The 21,374-nt window shown below is 40.6% G+C and overlaps 1 protein-coding gene across 1 annotated transcript in view; it reads right to left on the minus strand.

The window, feature by feature from the left end:
• The window catches only part of LOC101348343 (transient receptor potential cation channel subfamily M member 3), a 623,677-nt gene that overhangs the window by 200,036 nt on the left and 402,267 nt on the right, over positions 1-21,374 (minus strand). Inside the window, exon 8 of the mRNA XM_004375847.1 lies at positions 3,729-3,852. Within this exon, the coding sequence (XP_004375904.1) occupies positions 3,729-3,852 (124 nt within the window). The remainder of the gene's footprint in view (positions 1-3,728; positions 3,853-21,374) is intronic.

The raw sequence follows: 21,374 nt of genomic DNA on the forward strand, positions 1-21,374 counted from the left end.
GACCTTTTGGTCAGCAGCCGTAGCACTTAACCACTACGCCACCAGGATTTCCTCTGGTTATCAAAGGACATGGTAAACATTTTGAAGAAACAAACCCCAAACTCAAAGAAGGCATCTGCAACACACGAACTGACAATTTATAAAAAGAAGAACTGCCAAACTCTTTGCCAAGTAGCTGTTACATTTTACCATCCCACCAGCAATAGATGAGGATTTCAATTTCTCCACATCCTCACCAACACTTCTTATTTTCCATTTTCTAATGATAGCTATCCTAGTCGGGTGAGTAGTCCTTGGGTGACACAAATGGTGAACGTGCTTGGCTGCTAACTGAAAGGTTGGGGGCTCGAGTCCACCCAGCATCACCTCAGAAGAAAGGCTGGGCAATCGACTTCGAAGAATCAGCCATTGAAAACCCTATGGAGCACAGTTCTACTCTGACACACATGGGGTCACCATAAGTTGGGGTCAACCCCATGGCAACTGGTTTGATTTTTGGTTAGTGAGGGTGAAGTAGTACCTCATTGTGGTTTTGAATTTCTGTACAGTTTTTTAAATCTCTTTCATTTTTATATTTTACTCAATAGCAACGATGAAACTCAGCTCACAGGTCGGTTTCTAGGCGGACATACCTCTTTGCAGAAGATGACAAGTTTTGAGGTATAATTTTCTCCCAAGGTAGAGTAAGCAGAGGAGAGGTGAATGTTTTCATGAACTTCTATGGAGTGAGTAGTATAGTGGAATGTCTGTCATCATGTCATGAGCGGCTGCTCCCACCCCCTCCCCCACTAGGAGACCAAAATGGGCCCATCAAGGCATATTTTCCATGAGGCTACGTGGCCTGGAAGCCGAGGTTTCACAGGCTACATCTGCATCAATAGTGCAGTTCTTTATTATCTAAGCTAATACAATGATGGGATGAGAAAGACGTCAGACCTGCTGTAGAACCAAATCCCTTCTCTGAACTCAGCCACCGTTAGATTGACCTCACAATATTATATCCTATTTGGCTTGTAAAGAGAATTAAAAGAAAGTGAGGGGAACTCTACTATGTAATGCTTCCTTGCTTTGTGTGCTAAGCTCTGCAGCCTGGGGAATGGAAGATACTAAGGCTCTGCAGCAAAGCACTCCCAGCTGGGCTTTCCCTGGCCGTGCAAGCATCTCCTCACCTGGCTGAGCCTCAGTTCCCTCCCTGAGCCCTGCAAAAGGAGAAAAAATACCTGCCTCCACGTCTATCTTGTTTGTACAACATCTGTGCCTGCATATAAATCATCCCTAAAAATTATAAATTATTTTAATTACAGTTATGATTTTAAAATTTCCTAATTTACTTCTGTCCTGTGATGTGGAGATCAGCACAAGGTATTGCTCACTAAGAAAACAATTTCCTCAGCCTAGAGCTAGGAATACCTCACGTTTCTTACAATAAATGTCTCCCATTAAAATGCAATTGACCTCTTCAGCAGGGGCCATGATTAAGGGAGATGACAATTATTAGGCAGATTATCAGGTAGAATCCTGTGGAACCATCCCATGAAATACCCAGAGAAGTACATTCAACCTCATTTAGTTTTATGACTTTGAACTGGCCCCTAGAATTTTAATCCTAACTGCCTTTCTAGGAAATTTGCGAGACTGCTAGATGTATCCTTGTAGTGAGGTTTGACAGTTAGCACCGGCCTTAGCACTGGAAAATGATTAGTGCTTAGTCAGAGGAAAATCCATGCTGTGGTATGCCCAAGCTTGGGATTTCAGGCACCTCCCTGGGTAGAGGAAGCCTGTGAACTGAAATGCTGTGAGTTAAGAAGACCTGAGATGGGGGAACGTCGGTAGCTCTTTCAGAGTGGATAGAGGCTCTCCTGGGACCAAAGTGATCGTGACTGTGTGTCCCATCTGCACACTGGAGCAGTCACACTGTGCACTGGGGTCCATGGATACTCAAGGATTAGAGGTCTTATCTCTGTTCTCATCTCCACTCCCCTCATCCCAAACTTGGAAGCTGCTGAAAGGCTTCTCACAAAGTCCTTGTGGAATGCTTTCTGGAGATGGGTCTTGTCTACTATTATGGATAGAATTGTATCCTCTAAAAAAGATATATTGAAGTCCTAACCCCTGGTACCTGTGAATATGACCTTGTTTGGAAATAAGGTCTCTGTAGATGCTATTAGTTAACATAAAGTTATATTGGAGCAGGGTGGGTCCTAATCCCGTTCAGGTGGTGTCTTACAGAAGAGGAGAACAGACACGGAGAGTGACAAGAAGGATGGACATGTGACAACAGAGGCAGATATAAGCCAAGGAACTCCAAGAATTGCCAGGCGCTACCACAATCTGGGAAAGAGGCATGGAACAGTTTCTGAGGGCTCTCAGAAGGAATCAGCATAGTACTTCTGGCCTCCAGAACTCTGAGAAAATAAATTTCTGTTCTTGAAAGCCATCCACTTTGTGGTATTTTGTTACAGCAGCCTTAGGAAATGAAGACACCTACTCCTACTCTAATCAGTTTTTTTCTAAATATTCGGCTTCAAACTGAGAAGTTCCCTTCTTCCCTCCGTCCCTCCTCCCGGAAGTCTCAGGGAGTACCTGTGTGTGCCAGGCACTGCCCTAGGCACAGGAACGCAGTTGTGAACAAGACATTTCCAGTCCATGCCCTTGAGGAGCTTATTGTCTAGTTGGGGGGACTGGCTGAAAGGCAGCTCGCTCCCCTCTACCCCATCTATCTGCCTGTGGTTGAGCCTGTGAGGGTCTGGTCCTGTGCTCCTCTGGAGGAAGAGTGCCCCCTGATGTTTCCAGAGAGAATTATTTCAGGATGCTCCATCCAATTTGAGATTGCCCAAAACGGGAGTGACAGGCTTAAACTGCTCCTTTGCCACCCTATCTGCATCTGCTCTAATCTCGGGCCTTTGAGGACAGTCTGTGTTTGCTCATGCCTGACAGGCATCTACCCAGAATGAGCGACGAGACAATTTCTGAATAAAAACACTTCCCATAGAGATTAGATTCTACCAGTTTAATTCCCTCATCTGTAAGAAAAAGATAATAGCTGTACCTCTCTCATCGGGATAGTTGCAAAGATCACATGTGTTAATACACCTGCCTGGTACTCAGCCAAGTGCTCAAATGTTCACTCACATTACTGGTATTCACCCTAAAAGAGCATCTCTAGTGATGACATTACTTCTGTAAGATACTTTGCCCAGATGCAAGAAACATTGGAAACAGCGCAGAAGCTGCTGGAGGACACTTGAGAACCTACAGAAGTTCCCAGCATTCCTTGGGTAATTGTCTTCATTTCCCACCTGTGAAGATTAGCTTATTAGCCTGGGCCCTGCATCACTGAAGATATTTGACACAAAGTGCATCGGTGATTCACTACTCACAAGCAAAGTGAAGCCCCAAATCTAAGAGAAGATCAACTGAAGCATTTTCCAGGAGGAAACCTATTTTGTCTCGTCAACTCATTTGGGTGAGGCGATCAGAGAATTCAGATGAGCTCCAAAAGGAAATGATGCTCAAACCCTGCAGCACATACTTCATTAAACCCAGGGTAGAGAAGGAGTGTCTTTGCTATTTGGGGGAGGAAACTGCAGGAGCCAGTGGAGGCTGAAGAGGGTTTTAAGCTTTGCCAGAAAGAAAAAACAGTTGGTACGTGATTCAAGAAAATGGTGAAACAGGCAGAGGGACTGTGCATAGCGCTCTGCCACCTGCGGGGGGCACTGTCTACATACCAATTCCTTCTTCTTCATGCACTCCATGAGGATGATGAAGAGGTGCTGAGCTTGAGTCCGAGTGTATGTGAAAGTCTTCTGTATGGTCACCAATAGCTGGTCCCTCAAAGATTCATTTATAAGTCTGCAAGTTAAAAACAAGGTCAAAAACAGGTCAACCCAGAGCTATTATAGAACATAAGAAAGTATTGTGAGGGCTTGCTTTAAGTGGAGCTTCCTTCTTCCTGTCTTTTCCTTGCAGTGGTTGACTGTGATAATAAAAAATAATAATAATAATAATAATGCATTATGAAATAAATCCATTTTCATATCTCAGAATCTAATGAAGTTGGGAGTTTCGTTTAGTTCTTATTCATCTCTTTTTTTCTTTTATATGATGTGTGTCTAGTATCTTTTTTTCCCAGGTTCTATTATCAAAAACATGCCTCCTATCAATTGCTCGTATCTTGGTAAAAATTTATTATAATACTTATCTGAAGGAGATTTAGATTTCTACTTCATCTTTAATTGCGGAAGAAAAGTTTTATCTTGTTAATGGATTTCCAAGCATCAATGAGCATAAATAGGAGTTAAGTTTCCTCTAAAATCATTCTACATAGGTGACTTGGTCTATGATTCAAGTCATCTTCACTTCTGTCAAGTTTTTGCTGTGTTACATCAAACAAAAGTCTGACCCACAAGGAGACACCATATTGGTTCCTTCATTAAAAAAATAGTGTTGCTACAGAGGAATGAATGAGAGGCAGGGAGCCATGTCATATCTAACCAATGCTCAATTATCTCTTGAATTTAGGTCAGTCACAGCTCATTGTTACTCCTCTCCCACCAGCTTTGTATCTCTGTCTTTACCCGCCATCAAACGGCAGGAAGGAAAACTCACTTTTTAATTAACAGGTACTTTTCAAAATTTTTAGAAGTGAAGCTGCTCTCAAGGACGAGCAGGAACAATATCATAATTTGCCTATCAGTTTATGGTTTACAAATTGCTTTCATAATTGAAGTACTAACAACCCCTAGATAAAATAGTAAAATATAATAATTATCTCATTTGGTGCTTACAGGAAACTTCTGGGTAAGAGATCTGTCCAATTTCACAGGACATTCTGGCCATAAAGAGCCAGATGACTTGGCTTAAGGTCACACAGCAAATAAGTGGCAGAGCCAGAACCAGGACCTGTTCTAGTGACTCAATGCTCTATCCACTACACCACCACCTCTTATTACACCAAGTACGCAACACCACTGCCTCTTTCATAGCTGTGGATACTTGGGCAGGAAGTTGTAAAATCTTCTTTAACGTAAAAGCAAGACAAGCTGGTTGCTTAGAAGAAAAAGCAAGGTCGGTGGCTTGAGAACGTCTTTTTATCAGTGGCCTGCTCTACTCCAGGGTTGTGTGAAGATTCACCTGAACCCACAAGACTGGATATAATAATAACCCCACTTTGAGAACAGAGGTCTTCCCTTTGACATAACTGTACCAAGGACCCTGAAAGGTCACTCAGTTGGATAGAGGATTGAGTTATCCCTTCTCTCCTCCAAGAACATCTGTATCATGCATATACACATTTAGAGAAAAAAAAAAGGTTGAGATAAGGTTGAAAAAAATTAACAATACCAGATCCTGTCGAGATCATCTAAGTTATTTTGATGGACTCTGTGGCCCTAGCTGTGGATGAGCCTGAAACCATTCATTGCCTCATTCAGTGATTCATTGATTGATTGATTGATTTAGCAAATGCTTACTGAATGTCTATTTAGTGTAAAACACTGTGGTAGGTGCCAGGGATACAAGAGACAGAGGAGATATACACATACCCAGCCCTCCCTGAGTTTACACTCCAGTGGAAGTAGAAAGACATTAACCACCTTTCAACTGTGATGACAGCAGTAAAGAATTAGAGAAGCTAATGACAGATGAATATAATCTAGAGGGTTCAGGGAAGACTCCTTTGGGGAAGTAGTGTTGTATCTGAGACTTGAAGAATGAATGAGCTTTAGCAGAGTTGGGGGCTGGTGTGGCTGGGTAAGAGCATTCTAGGCAGACAGAACAACATGAACAGCCCTACTCTGGAGAAAATACAAGACATTCAGTGTGTTGGATTGAATAGCGTCCCCTCCCCATCAGATTCATGTCCAACCGGAACCTGTGATTTGTTTGGGAATAGGGTCTTTGCAGATGTAATCAAGTTTAGATGAGTTCATACTGGATTAGGGTGGGCCAATGGCTGGTATCCTTATAAGAAGAGGGAAATTTGTACATGGACACACAGAGGGAAGACAGCCACAAGAAGGTGGAGGCAGAGACTGGAGTTATGTTACCACACTCTAAGGAACACCAAGAATTGCCAGCAACCACTAGAAGCTAGAAAGAGCAAGAGAAAATTCTTCCCTAGAGCTTCAGAGGGAGCATGGACATGCTGATACCTTGATTTTGGACTTCTAGCCTCCAGAACTGTGAGAGAATACATTTCTGTTGTTTTAAGTCATACGTTTTACGGTAATTTGTTACGGTGGCCTGGGAGATAATACAGTCAATATGGCTGGAGCACAGAGAGCAAAAGAAAGAGTGGAACAAAATGGGGCCACGGAGGGGATGAGCAGGGACAAGATCACACAGGACTTTGGAGTTCATGTTAGAAATTGTGGGCTTTACTCCACAAGCAATGTGAGGCCAGTAAAGATTTAAGCAAGAGTGTGAAATGACTGCATTTGAGTTGCCAGTTAACTTTCCTGAAGAGTCAGGACGTCAGCATTCATACTTGGGCCTATTTCTACTTGACAGGTAACCCACGTGGATGGATCTAGAGAGTTCTGCAGTATTAAACGCACATAAATGTTGTACATGATTAACAACAGAGGGGACTTTCCCGATCAGCCACTTGATAGATCCAATCATTCGTCCGCAGGTGTTCAATGTTGGTAACAACTCAAAATTTGTTTTCCGCTACTAACCATCTGTAATGAAACCCCAATTCCCTGAGGTCATTAACCGTTTGAGGAATCTGTCACTGCTATCCAGTATGTCACTTTTTAAAAACTAAGGACTGATGTGTGGGTTAGCTGACTGTGGGCTTCGGTGGTTAGGAGAACTGAAAGATACTAAGAATCCTATACTTTTTAACCCAGTTTCACAACTGATTTAAATTATGACTTTGGATAAAGTACTGAGCAACAAAAATCAAGGAATGTTAGAAGTAGAAGGATTCTCTAGGTTAGTGTTTTCCAGTGTGTGAGAGGCATATCTCTGAAGGAACAGAGGTGATTTTATGTGGAAGGAAGGTGATTTGGTCCATCCAAGGCATTAAATTACACTCATTATATGTTGTTGTTGTTAGTTGCTATCCAGTTGGCGCTGATTCATGCCAACCCCATGTGCAACAGAGCAAAGTGTTGCCTGGTCTCGCGCCATCTTCGCGATCATTGGTATGCTCAAGTCCATTGTTGTGGCCACTCTGCGTTCTGAGTGTCTTCCAATCTTGGGGACCCATCCTTTAGCACTATATTGGACAATATTTGGTTGTGATCCGCAGGGTTTTCATTAGCTCATTTTTGGAAGTAGATTTCCAGGCCTTTCTTCCCAGTCTATCTTAGTCTGGAAGCTCCCCTGAAAGCTGTCCACAGTGGGTGACCCTGTTGGTGTTTGAAATACCAGGGGCATAGCTTCCAGCATCATAGCAACATACCAGCCACCGGTGTACGATAAACTGCCAGACAGGTGGTGGCATTAAACATTAAATAACTGTTATTCCTGGTTAAATTATGTTTCCATACTTCTGATTATGTGAAGAGGAAATTCTCATTTTTGGTGCTACTTTGCCTTTAATAGTTCTCTAGCTGTTGCTAACCTTTGCTTTTAAGAAAGAAATAACAAATGTTAGGCCTCGTGCCTTTGGCAGGAAAAGTTTAATAACATTCCTTTAAATAAGATCCCATTTAACATCTGACGTCTCCCTACCACGTCATGGTTTGCAACACACAATGGGCTACAGAGATAATTTCACTTGATCTTTATAACAATCTTTGAGGCACGCAGATATTAATGCCTTTTTGTAGAAGAGGAAACTGTGGCCCAAAGATGTTAAATGATTTGTGCCAAGTCTCATTGCTGGATGATGTCAATACTTGAGCTGAGTCTATTGACTTCGGCCTTCTTTTCATGGTGCTGCTTTTCCTGCTTTTATTCTAAAGTATATGTTTCCGTTTTCACAATTATCTGCAGTGAAGGTAGAAATTTAAGTGCGTCTATTGTAGGAAAATGCTTTTCCTTTTCGTGATGTCTAGAGACTGTGAAGGATGATGAGTCTGGAGAAGATAAGGAGAAACTGGTAAATGAGGACAAAAGCAAAGTGGATTTAGTAGTTTGAAGATTTACATTTGTTTCTGATTTTTCAGAAGTATTTGCTATGCTGAACTAGATGTTTTCTATTTAGCGCCAAGGCTTAGTCTGTTTTCTTCAAGGACCCTTTCTTATTTTGTGATCGTATTCCTTAAAATCTAAGAAAGCCTACTTTTCTGAAATTACTGCTTCCCTAGTCCTTGCTATTTCTTCTTTTTCTGCACAACACTAGAATGATTTAAAAATTTTGACTGTGATATTTAAGATCTGGCAAATTTAGAAATAAGCCTATTTTAGACTTTCTGTTTATGGCACGAGAATAGTGATTGAAGATTTCTTGACATCAAAACATGGTCATAGGACTGTGTGAATTTTTAGTCCTAGAATTGGGTCCTTGACAGATTGGCTATTTATGCAAACTGTGAATTTGGGGTTCCATATGTATCAGTGCTATTTTTGGTATACCTCAAATTAGAGGGTTTTGTGACTTAGGAAGTGTATTCATTGTGGTGAGAAAAATCTCTATACTATGGTATTTGTGTTTCCATTTAAATGTACTTAAGACATGGGACTTTTGAGATGAATCACAGAGTTATTTAAAATTGGTCAATGCCCATCTGATGCTCAGGGTAACCAACAAAACTTTCCACAGTTTGCTATTGGTATTCTGTTCAAATGCTGGCAGTACAAGCCATGCGTGCATTTCCTCAGAATGAATTTAATTACCTGCAGTATCAGAGTTCCCAGATTGAAAAATTATAAAATACATTTAGAACTCACTGCAACTTTAAAAGATACACTTAGGTTAATGGCTTTGGAGCATATGAGGAACCCTTCTCTTATCCCCAAACCCTCTCTATCCCAACACTGTCTATTAGCTTCTTCAGACACAATATGAGAAAATGTTACTATATAAATAAAAACTGTTAATAATGCCACAGTTTGGTACTTTCAGGACACCATTTTCCAAGGAATTTCTAATGCTGTAAAGATAAATAAAATTTTATCATTTGCTTGAAGTTAAAGCAAATGACTAAATGTCATACTAAGGGCACAGAAATGTGCCTTGCCTGAGGTCACAGAGAAAGGGCATTTTTCTTTTCTTTTTAGTAAAATTTACCACTTCCTCCCAAAGGCCTTGACTTTTGGGGCCACAAATAACACAGTGATTCTTTCCTGAGAGGCAAGACAGCATAGGGAATAAAAGCTTGGCCACCAGGACTAGGCTGTCTGAATTTAAGTCTCACAGTTGTGACTTGCTGGCTGTGATCCTGTGCAAGTTATCTGGCCTTTTCATGTCTTAGTTTTCTCATCTGTAAAATGGGAATAATAATAACACTTGCCTCTTAGACTTGTGAATATTAAATTAGTTAATCTTTATGTAGTGCTTAGAAAAGTCCGTAGCAAGTCCTATATAAGCATTTCTTATCATTAAAGATAGCCCTACAATGCTCCTTAAGAAGTCACTGATGCATTCTTGTCAAATAGCTGGGGCTTCTCTGTTCAATGCAGAGCCTGGGATGTTCTGGGATCAACAGTGCCCTGCATACCTGGGGCACCCGACAGTAGAAGGCCATCCCCAATCCAGGCTAGAGAAAGAACTTTCCCATTTCAGAGAAGTAAGAAATCTCAGTTCTTTCTCACATTTGGAAAATGGAGAGACTGTACTGAACAGATTTAACTACCACCAGATGCCCTTGAGTCGACTCTGAGTCATGGATGCCCCATGTGTGCGGAGTAAAACTGTGCTCCATAGGGTTTTCGATGGCTGATTTTTTGCAAGTAGATCACCAGGCCTTTCTTCCGAGGTGCCTCTGGGTGAACTTGAACTTCCAACCTTTTGGTCAGCAGCCAAGAGCATTAACTGGGAAGCTTAATTATACCGGAGCTTTGAAAACATCTTCTTTAGACATGTACACATTTATCATTCATTCAACAAACAATATGACTGCCTACCATGTGCTAGGCACTATGCTAGGAATAGAGAGATGAATAATATTCAGTTCTAACCTCAAGAAACTCACAGAGCTGTATGTCATATGTTCTGATAATCTATGCTAGGTAACAAATCACTCCAAGGCTTAGTGGTGAAAAACTTATTGCGTTCACAGTTTTGTGGGTCAGGACTTTAGGCAGGACACAATGGAGATGACTTATCTCTGCTCCATGATATTCATGGCATTAAATGCAATGGCTTGAGTGGCTGAGGTGGCTGGAGTGGCTCAACTGGGGTCGCATGTCTGGTGCCTCAGTTTTTCTTCATTCAGCGTCTGCTGGGGCTGGCAGGTCCAAGACGGCTCCTTCACTTCCAAGTCTGGTACCTGGCCTGGGATGGCTGAAAGAGCTGAGGACTGGCTAGGATGGCTCACTCTTTGATGGTCGCAGGCTAGATGCACTTTCGGCTTCTTCCCCTAGAGTGAGGGTTCCAAGAGGGTGTCCTAAGAGGCCCAGGCAGAAAATACAAGACTTCTTATGACTTAGCATCAGAAGTCCCAGAATGTAATTTGCTTGCATCTTATTGATCAAGCAAGGCACTAAGAGCAGTCCAGATTCAAGAGGAGGGAAGGAATAGATGCCATCTCTTGATGAGAGAAAGGTATCAATATAGAGACAGGGAAGGAACTGATGTGATCATCTTGGAGATGAGGAACTACTACTGATGTGACGTGGTGAGGCAGTGATCTTTTCTATATTGCAGTGATAAAAAGCCTCAGCTGCTTTACTTTGAATTCTCTCTTTAAACAGCTGATTACGAGAACCACCATTTTTCCTTAAAAGTGAGGGTCTAATCACTCATAAATAATTTCAAAATATGATCCCTGATTCTTTGTATGTTGTTGTTAAATGCCGTCCAGTCAGTTCTGACTCAGAGACCCTATGTACGACAGAATGAAACACTGCCTGGTCCTGTGCCATCCTCACGATCATTGCTATGCTTGAGCCTATCGTTGCAGCCCATGGTATCAGTCTATCTCACTGAGGGACTTCCTCTCTTTTGCTGACCTTCTGCTTTAACAAGCATGATGTCCTTCTCCAGGGACTGGTCCCTCCTGATAACGTGTCCAAAGTATGGGAAACAAAGTCTCGCCATCCCCACTTCTTTTTAAATTTTTTATTGTAGTTTAAGTGAAAGTTTACAATTCAAGTTAGTCTCACGTACAAAAATTTATACATATATCGTTATGTGACCCTAATTGCTCTCCCTATACTGTGACATCACACCCCTCCTTTCCACCTCTGACTTCCCATGTCCATTCAACCAGCTCCTGACCCTCTCTCCTCATCTCACCTCCAGACAGGAGCTGCCCATTTAGTCTCATGAATCTACTTGAGCTAAGAAGCACACTCTTTACGAGTATCATTTTCTGTCCCATAGTCCAGTCTAATCTTTTCTTGAAGAGTTGGCCTCAGGAATGGTTTTAGTTCTGAGTTGACAGAGAGTCTGGGGGCCATGCTTTCTGAGCTCCCTCCAGTCTCAGTCAGACCATTAAGTCTGCTCTTTTTACTAGAACTTGAGTTCTATACCCCACTTTTCTCCTGCTCCATCAGGGCGGTCATTGGTGGTAGCTGGGCACCATCTAGTTCTTCTGGTCTCAGGCTGATGAAGTGTTTGGTTTATGTGGCCCTTTCTGTCTCTTGGGCTAATACTTTCCTTGTGTCTTTGGTGTTCTTTCCCCTTTACTCCAGGTGAGTTGGGACAAATTGATGCATCTTAGATCGCCATCATCACTTCTAAGGAAGCATTCTGGTTGTATGTTTTCCAAGACAGATTTGTTGATTCTTCTGGCAGTCCAAGCTATATTCAATATTGTTTGCCAACACCATAGTTCAAAGGTATTAATTCTTATTTGGTCTTCTTTATTCATTGTTCAGCTTTCACATGCATATGAGGCCATTGAAAATACCATGGCTTAGGTCAGGCACACCTTAGTCTTCAAGGTGACACCTTTGCTTTTTAAGCTTTAAAGAGGTCTTTTGCAGCACATAGGCCCAATGCAATATATCATTTCATTTCTTGACTGATGCTTCCGTGGGTGTTGAATGTGGATCCAAGTAAAATGAAATCCTTGACAACTTCAATATTTTCTCCATTTATCATGATGTTGCTTATTGGTTCTGTTGCGAGGATTTTTGTTCTCTTTATATTGAGGGGTAATCCATACTGAAGGCTGTGGTCTTTGATCTTTATCAGTAAATGCTTCAAGTCCTCTTAGCTTTCAGCAAGCAAAGTTGTGTCATCTGTATATTGTAGGTTATTAATGAGTCTTTCTCCAATTCTGATGCTGTGTTCTTCATATAGTCCAGCTTCTTGGATTATTTGCTCAGCATACAGATTGAATAAGTATGGTGAAATAATACAACACTGACACATGGCTTCCTGATTTTAAACCATGCAGTATCACCTTGTTCTGTTCGAATGACTGCCTCTTGGTCTATGTACAGGTTCCTCAGGAGCACAATTAAGTGTTCTGGAATTCCTATTCTTTGCAATGTTATCCATAATTGCTTATGATCCACATAGTCAATTGCCCTTGCATAGTCAGTAAAATACAGGTAAACATTCTTCTGGTATTTTCTGCTTTCAGCCAGGATCCATCTGACATCAGCAATGATATTCTTCCTTCCATGCCCTCTTCTGAATCCGGCTTGAATTTCTGGCAGTTCCTTGTTGATATACTGCTGCAAACACTTTTGAATGATCTTCAGCAAAATTTTACTTGCTTGTTATATTAATGATATTGCTCAATAATTTCCACATTCGGTTGGATCACTTTTCTTAGGCATAGGCATAAATATGAATCTCTTCCAGTCAGTTAGCCAGGTAGCTGTCTTCCAAATCTCTTGGCACAGACAAGAGAGCACTTCCAGTGCTGCATCCATTTGTTGAAACATCTCAGCTGGTATTCTGTCAGTTCCTGGAGCCTTGTTTTTCCCCAATGCCTTCAGTGCAGCTTGGACTTCTTCCTTCAGTACCATTGGTTCCTGATCGAATGCTACCTCCTGAAATGGTTGAATGTAAACAAATTCTTTTTGGTATAGTGACTCTTTCCATCTTCTTTTGATGCTTCCTGCTTCATCTTATATTTTCCTCATAGACCCCTTCAATATTGGTACATGAGACTTGAATGTTTTCTTCAGTTCTTTCAGCTTGAGAAATGTCAAACATGTTCTTGCCTTTTGGTTTTCCAACTCCAGGTCTTTGCACATTTCATTATAATACTTTGCTTTGTCTCTCGAGCCTCCCTTTGAAATCTTCTGTTCAGCTCTTTTAGTTCATTATGTTTTCTATTCACTTTAGCTACTCTGTATTCCAGAGCAAGTTTCAGAGTCTCTTCTGACATCCACTTTGGTCTTTTCTTTCTTTCTTGTCTTTTTAATGACCTTTTGCTTCTTTCATGTGTGATGTCCTTGATGTCATCCTTCAACTCATGTGGTCTTTGGTCATTAATGTATAGAAACTGTAAATATTTTCTCTTTCTTATCATCTGGTGATCTATACTTTCAAAAGAAATTAAAGAATCTGAATTATCAATAACGAAATTATTGTGATTCACAATTGCTCACAATAATTAAGATTTAGAGACAACTTACATTTTTGGGGTTTTTTTGGTTTATGTACCAGATGATGAGCCCTAGCGGCTCAGTGGTTAAGGGTTTGGCTGCTAACCAAAAGGTCAGCAGTTCAAATCCACCAGCTGCTCCTTGGAAACTGTATGGTACAGTTCTACTCTGTCCTATAAGGTTGCTGTAAGTCAGAATCAACTTGATAGCAATGGGTTTAGTTTTTTGTTTTTTTTTTTGTATGCACCAGGTAAAGGAGCCCTGGTGGCACAATGGTTAATAGCTCAGCTGCTAACCAAAAGGTCAGCAGTTCGAATCCACCAGCTGCTCCTTGGAAACCCTATGGGGAAGTTCTACCCTGTCCTATAGGGTCACTATGAGTTGGAAACAACTCAATGACAACGAGTTTTGGTTTATGTACGAGGTGGAGTCCCTGGGTGGTGCAAACGGTTAACATGCTCAGCTGCTAACTGAAAGGTTGGCAATTGGAGGCCACCTGCAGGTGCCTCAGAAGAAAGGACTGGAGATCTACTTCCAAAAAAATCAGCCATTGAAAACCCTATGGAGCCCAGTTCTACTCTGATACACATGGGGTTGCCATGAGTCAGCGTTGACTTGACAGAAACTGATTAACTGGTTATATACCAGGTATTTTTGTTAGACTTTTGACCCCAGGCATGAATCTTTTTCAGGGATAACACCATCACATTTTGTCCCTATTAAATGATGTAAGAAAGGGACATATTCACTAATATGTATAACATGCTTGGTTCAACCTTTAAGCCCCAAGATCAGTGGAGTCTTTGCTTGATGCCCTCATCTCACCTTGGGATCTGTTTGGAGGGAGTAAAGCAACAACAGCCTCTATTGGCTTGGGCATTCCAGCCAGGAGCCAGATTACAGGGAAATATGACTTTTTAAAACATTGTTCCAGTCTACCTCATTCTCAACCCATCTTGGTTTGGGCCTTCATCATTGACTTATTCAGATGGAGCCAACAGACCCCTAACTGGTCTTTTATCTACCTTCCTCCAATCCATTCCTCACAGCACAGTCCTGACTGAATGGTTCTTATACAAAGCAAACATGATTTTATCACATTTTAAAAGCCTGGAGTAGCTTCCCATCCCTAGCAAGATAAATTTGCTAAATTGATAAAATTTAAGGTTATCATAGTCTTCTTTCTCAGTTAGGCTCATCTCCTATCACTCACACACACCCCATGAAATACTGGTATCTCCCAACTCTTGCATGCCTCTATGCTCTTGTACTTGTGGAACTTCTGCTTGGAATACTCTCTACTCATCACTGAAAACTCATCCTTCCAAACTCAGCTCAATCTCCACTTCCTTTATGAAAGTCTCTGATGACCACTTCCTTGGTATTCCCATGGCACCTGGTACATATTGCTACAATTATTATGTTGCATGGAAATGATTTATTTACATGTTTATCCTCCTCTGGTAGACTATGGTCTCCTTGAAGTAGTGATTTCATGTTTATCCTGCCCATTCCTTAAGCTTTAGAAAGTGTACAGTTCAATATTGCCTCTAAAAGAATGTGATTAATTAATTGAATGAGTAGCTGTCTGCTTTGCTATTTCCCCGTGCCCCTTTGTTCTTCAGGCTGAAATAGAATTCAAGCCTATTTTGGGAAATGGGAGAAGTAGCATAGAGTTTTTATACCCTCTCCCCTCAATAATTTTATTTTCTTGATCTTTTTTCTTTTAATTAGAATTTATTTCTAAGGACTATGCTTGGCCCCTGCCAATCTTTCTTTAAACTCATAGGGTGTTCAGAAATGAATTGACCACCAAACTCAAAATTTTCTATTTGATTTTACTCCTGGAACCTCTTTTTTTCCCCTTTGAGTCATTTTGTAGCTCTTGTCAGGGGCAGATTCTTATTCCCCTGCGTCTCCCCCATAATGCTTAGGGCAATGTCTTGCCCATAAAGGTGCTCAATAACTGTTGGAAATTTTAAGAATTTTAGTGATAGTCAAGATAATTTCCCTCACATATCTTGATGGTTTTGACAACTGGAAGTAATTATATCATATAAAAAAATTAACATAACATGTACATCTACATTTTTTTCAACTAACTCATGGTCATAAGTGGGAGGAGTAAGGTCAGTTTTGCAATCTGCTATAGAAGATGGAATTACATAATTAAGGCACTCTGATATGGTGCTTTTGGTTGGAATCCATCTCCTTTATTTTGTAGTTGAGGGACCTGAGGCACGTTATTTAATTTCTTTAAGCCTCGATCTCATCTGTTAAGTGGGGATAGTATATGTCTTTTAAAGTTGATGTATTTGGAAAAGAAGATTATGTATGAAAGTAACCTACAGTTGCTCCAGGCACATAGTAGATATTCAACAAATGGCTTTTTTTTGTTTGTTTGTTTATTTTTGAGTACTCTATGCTTCTTAGCTCAAAACTGCAGCAGGGTACCTGGCATGCTGATTAGCTAGAGGAAAACACCCAACAGAAAGCAGAAAGACTCAATTATTTCTATAAAAGTTGGATGGAGCAGGTTTGTGGATGGGATGGAAAAGGCCACGATTCAAAACCACTTGGCCAGAGCATCAAGCGGGAAAAGCCCCTTAGCTCTTGGATCATGTTCATTAAGGTTATGCAAAAAGAAATGAATGGATATTAAGATTCCCTAAACTATAATCTTAGATAATTTTATGTCGTCTTGAGGTCAAACAGGTGTTAGGATCAGAACTATTACTTGATTATGACCTCCTCCTGAAGCTAGACTTTGATGTTTCTGAAGTGTGTAAGTTCTAGGAAAGGTGCTAATCTGCAAATTCTGCTGAGCAATTTGAGGTTCAGGATAAAGGAATGATACAACTTCAGAGCAATCATTTTTACAGATGAAGAATCTGAAGACTTCAGAGACGAACGGACTTGCTTAAGATTATAGAGCTGATAAGTGTCTTAGCTGGACTTACAGGACAAGAGTCAGGAAGGAAGAATCTCAGACAATGAATTACATTAACCTAAATATACAGGCTCAACTTAGTATGTTAATGTAAAGTTGGTGATTTGTTATTTAAATGACCAGATACAGATTGAGATGTCTTCAGTTTTATCCCTGAGATAGGAAATTATATATCTTATGTGTGAGAAGACTCAGAAATGTGATTTCAAGGACTCACTGCTTTCCAAGAGTTACTTCCCTAGCTTGTCAGATGCCCAAGGTTCTTCTAAGTAACTGTTTTATTCAACAGTTAGAAGCCCTAAGGGCAACTCTTGGGGTAAGTGATGGTTCATGTTAAACTCACACCTAACTGTAACTGACATTTCAGTCATTTTCAGAAAGTGTTAGTTGTATAGAAAGCTGGAGAAGAAGCAAATGAAACATAGGGAAGGATCCAATAGAGGAGACAAACTGAGTGGATTACTTTGCCCCGCTTTTTACTGAGGATCAACTCCAGGTACAAATGGCCTCTATCTATCTCAAGTCTGTGAGAAATAGTACTTCCAATCTTGCTTTAGTATCTAGTCTAGAAAGTTTGTTCTTTTGGGCTTTTCTTAAGAGATCTGCCTAGCAACACGTGGTAGTTAACCCATTGCCATTGCCATCAAGTCGATTCCGACACATAGCAACGCTATGGGACAGAGTAGAACTGCCCCATAGCGTTTCCAAGCAGCAGCTGGTGGATTTGAACTGCTGACCTGTTGGGTTAGCAGCCAGGTTCTTAACCACTGCACCACCAGGGCTCCTTGTGGGGTAGTTAGAGGGATCTTAATCAGGCAGGACACATACACATTATTGGTGCAGTCTGTTCTCCGAAAAATTACATTTACCGCTACCCATAGGATGATTATTGCTTATGTTGGATCATTTTTTTTTTTTTAACCCGCTCTAGACTCCTGGACCAGGTATGGTAAAACAGAAAGCCCAGATACACATACAAAAGGAAACAAGGTGGGTGGTGCAGGGGGGTTGAAGGTGGTAAGAGAGGCGCCCAGCACCTGTCATGAGAAGAGCTTGTGCTATGCATTTTATATATGGTATTTGATAAAGAAGGAGCCCCAGTGGCGCAGTGGTTAAATGCTTGACTGCTCACTGAAAGGTCAGAGGTTTGAACCCACCAGTCACTCTGCAAGAGAAAGATGTGGCAGTCCGCTTCTGTAAAGATGTATCACCGTAGAAACCCTATGGGCGAGTTCTACTCTGTCCTATAAGGTTGCTATGAGTCAGAATCGACTTGATGGCAATAGCTTTGGTTTTTTGGTTAGTTTCATAAAGACAGATTAATCTAAAAAAATCCTTACTAGATATATTACTTATCTATTCTCTTCTCCCCTTCCTTCAGTTCTAAGCAAGGTACAGAAGGTTTTTCCACCAACCCTTATCTTGATCCTTCTTTCTCTGCTTATTTACCCCATAATATATCCCCTACTAAAATATTATACACTGTGTTTATTCATTGTGGTTCTTTTGTATTTCTTATCTACTTCTGCTGACAAGGACAGGAATTTTTGTCTATTTGGTTCACTGGAGTGTTATCCTCAGTGTCTGGAATATATGAGGTGCTCAGAAAATAGTTACTGAATGACTGACTATATATGTTGGTTGGATAAAAGAATGTAATTATTCACCTAAAGCGTGCACAGACACACACACACAAATGTAATTAAAACATGAAGGGAACAATGTCAAATAACAGTGGAAATCTGTCAGACATTGAAGTGTTCCCATTTTGGTGGAACCCACCTGCAGAAACTCTAGACCTGTGCTATCCATGTAGCCAACAGGGCCACTGACCACAGGTGGATATTTAACTTTAATTAAAATGATATAAAATTTAAAAAATTCAGTTTCTTTGTCATACTAGCCACGTTTCAAGTGCTCCAAATGGCCACATGTGGTTAGTGGCTATCCTACTGGGCAGCACAGATATTGAACATTTCCATCATTGCAGAAAGTTCTATCTGACAGCACTGCTCTTGAGGCTGACTGCCAAACTCTCAACCTTAGGCAGGGACTAGCAGGACATTTAGGTGAAAAATCCTGAGAAGTGTTAGCTCGTGCCTGTGGTGATATGGCCCTGCCATTGCTCTTCTTCCCCTTGCCTTGAGTTACGTATGTGCCCAACTGTATCAAGTGAAGTGTTGCCCAAGAAGACAGGAACTGAACAGGCCAGTTAGCTTCTCTGCTGCAAACTTTTAAGGAAATTAAGTCCTCTGAGTTTATTCCAAGTGAAATCCCACTGGTGAACACTGCGCCTAGCCAGGCCAGAGGAATAGTCAAATTTTTATTTATTTAGGTCCTGTATAGAAGACTGAAACAGAGCTGATTGATATGTAAGCTCTCTGGGCACCCGTTCAAGTGACACGCTTTAAATGTTGGTCCAATGTTTATTCAGGGCAGAAGTTACCAGCATGTGATGGAAGCTGGATGCAGCCCTCAGCCTATGCTTTATTGTTCCAAATAATTCAGCTCTGGGGCAAACAAACTAGACCCTCTGCAGTTACTGGGTCCCATCTTCCCAGGAGGCAGTATGGTATAACTGCTAAGAACAGAGCTTCCAGCCCCAATCTGCCTGGGCAGAGAGCTGTCTAACTGTGAGATGTTGGGCAAGTTTTCTGACCTTTCTATCCTCAATTTCCTCATTTATAAAATGGGGATAATAGTAATGATAACCAAAAAACCAAACCTACTGCTGTCGAGTCGATTTTAACTCGTAGCGACGCTATAGGACAGAGTAGAACTGCCCCATAGGGTTTCCAAGACTGTAAATCTTTACGGAAACAGACTGCCACATCTTTCTCCCACAGAGCAACTGGTGGGTCTGAACCTCCGACCTTTCAGTTAGCAGCTGAGTGCTTTAACCATTGTGCCACCAGGGCTCCTCAATAATAATGATAGCGTTTATGAAATAGTGTTTAGATCAAGCTTTTGTTTGTAGAAGCTTTAAAAAGTATTTATTTCAGTTCCTTAAGCATGCTCTTGAGGAGAAGTTTAGAGGTGTGGGGACAGGAGAAAGGGTAAATCTAAATTCTGTAAGTAATTTGTCAACTCTGTAACCTATTCTGCAAGATGTTAGGGTAAATATAATTTTCCTATTTTTCTTACTTTCCTGTGATGGATTCATTTCTAAGTGTTTTTGGCAAATTATTCTTATACATTTTCCATAGGTAACTCCTCGGCTGACTTGTCTCTTAGTCCAGCTCCAAACAGTATTCCTCAATAAAGAGCTTCTTGTCCTTCATGTCCTATGCATAATGCCTGTGTGGAAAGGCCATTGGATAAATTTAAAAACTGATGCCATTCACTGTGTTGATAAAAATTGACTGTTTCCTTTGCTTGCCCTGAGTATCTTTTAGGCAGATGGGTTTCTTATTTTTTTCCCATTGGTTTTACAAATTAATGCAGTACTTGTGGTTGTCTGGTAGTAACACATGGGGGTATCTGTAAGATTCTGGCTTCATTCTGTTGCGCAAGGGGACATTCACGGCATGTTGACTTTCTCTGCCTACCGTGGACAGTATTAAGCGATCACAGTGCTCTTTCCTCTGAGTCCAGATGTGGCCTCACAATCATTCTCAACATATCATTCTAGGAAGCCACTACCAGTTGACTGGAGTTACACTCAAGATGAAAACTGTTTGCTATGCCTGCTCTAGAGATAATAACATCTCCAATATACTAGCAAATGGTGGAAACCAAGAGGACCATGGTTTAGAGAACTTCAAATTCTAGGTCTGTCTCTAAGGCACTGAACTGTGGCTTCTGTGCACGCAGAGTATATTCTTTACTGTTCACTCAAGCTCTTTAGGGGTCTCTGATGGACACTTGCTTTGCACTGAATATATGCAAAAACATGTCTATCAACTCTAGGAAAATAACAGGCTTTGTTGAAAGTGAATGGAGACTTTTCTAGACAGCAGAAGTACAGACTTGAGTTAACCCTGAAATCCTACTTTAATGCATCTTAGTGTTTCTCTGGCTGAAGAAGCTTTCACAGCGGGTACCATTGCTGTATATAGGTTTCATAAATCCTGTAGTTAATAATCAATATCTGAGAATTGCATGAGGAATCTGGGGGGAAATCCGTTAAGAACATACATCCCAAACATTATTTATTATTAATGATACTACTGGGTAAGATGTTAATCTCCTATATTTCTAGCAGATGCAGGTTCTAATGTCAGCCAAGTTGACACAAAATTCATTTCCTTTTAGGTAGAGGGATTAAATACTAGGACTTTTTATGATTTGAGCCTTACTCAGATGAGTTTTAAATGTATTTGTGGTTCTTAAAGCCCTTGCTACCACTTTTCATGAGAAGTTATGTCATACAATTTCAGAGAAAAAAATTGTTAGAAATTTAGTTGGTAAATAAATGCATGAGACTGTGACAATCAACAGAAATCTATTATTCTATGATGATGATTTTTTAATGGATTCAAATTGGGCATAGGGTACAAGGTGGCTGTGGTAACAATGAGTGAACATTTCTTGAGTAACTAATATGTGGACGCTTTGTGTATACAGTTTATTACTATTATTAGTAATAGAACTGGGTTGAACTTTTAATATTTAATACTCCATTTAGTCTGTACATACCACCCTATGAATTAGGTAATATTTTTATTCCAATTTTTATTTTTCAGTTGAGGAAATTTAAACTTAGAGAACTTAAATACTTGTTAGCAAGTGAGAGAAGAGGCAGACATGCTAATGGGTAAATTAAAATTCTCTGTTTATTGTTTTAATATATATGTAT

This window comes from Trichechus manatus, unplaced genomic scaffold (assembly GCF_000243295.1).
Source record: "Trichechus manatus latirostris isolate Lorelei unplaced genomic scaffold, TriManLat1.0 scaffold00038, whole genome shotgun sequence".
In the NCBI taxonomy this organism is placed as follows: domain Eukaryota; kingdom Metazoa; phylum Chordata; class Mammalia; order Sirenia; family Trichechidae; genus Trichechus; species Trichechus manatus.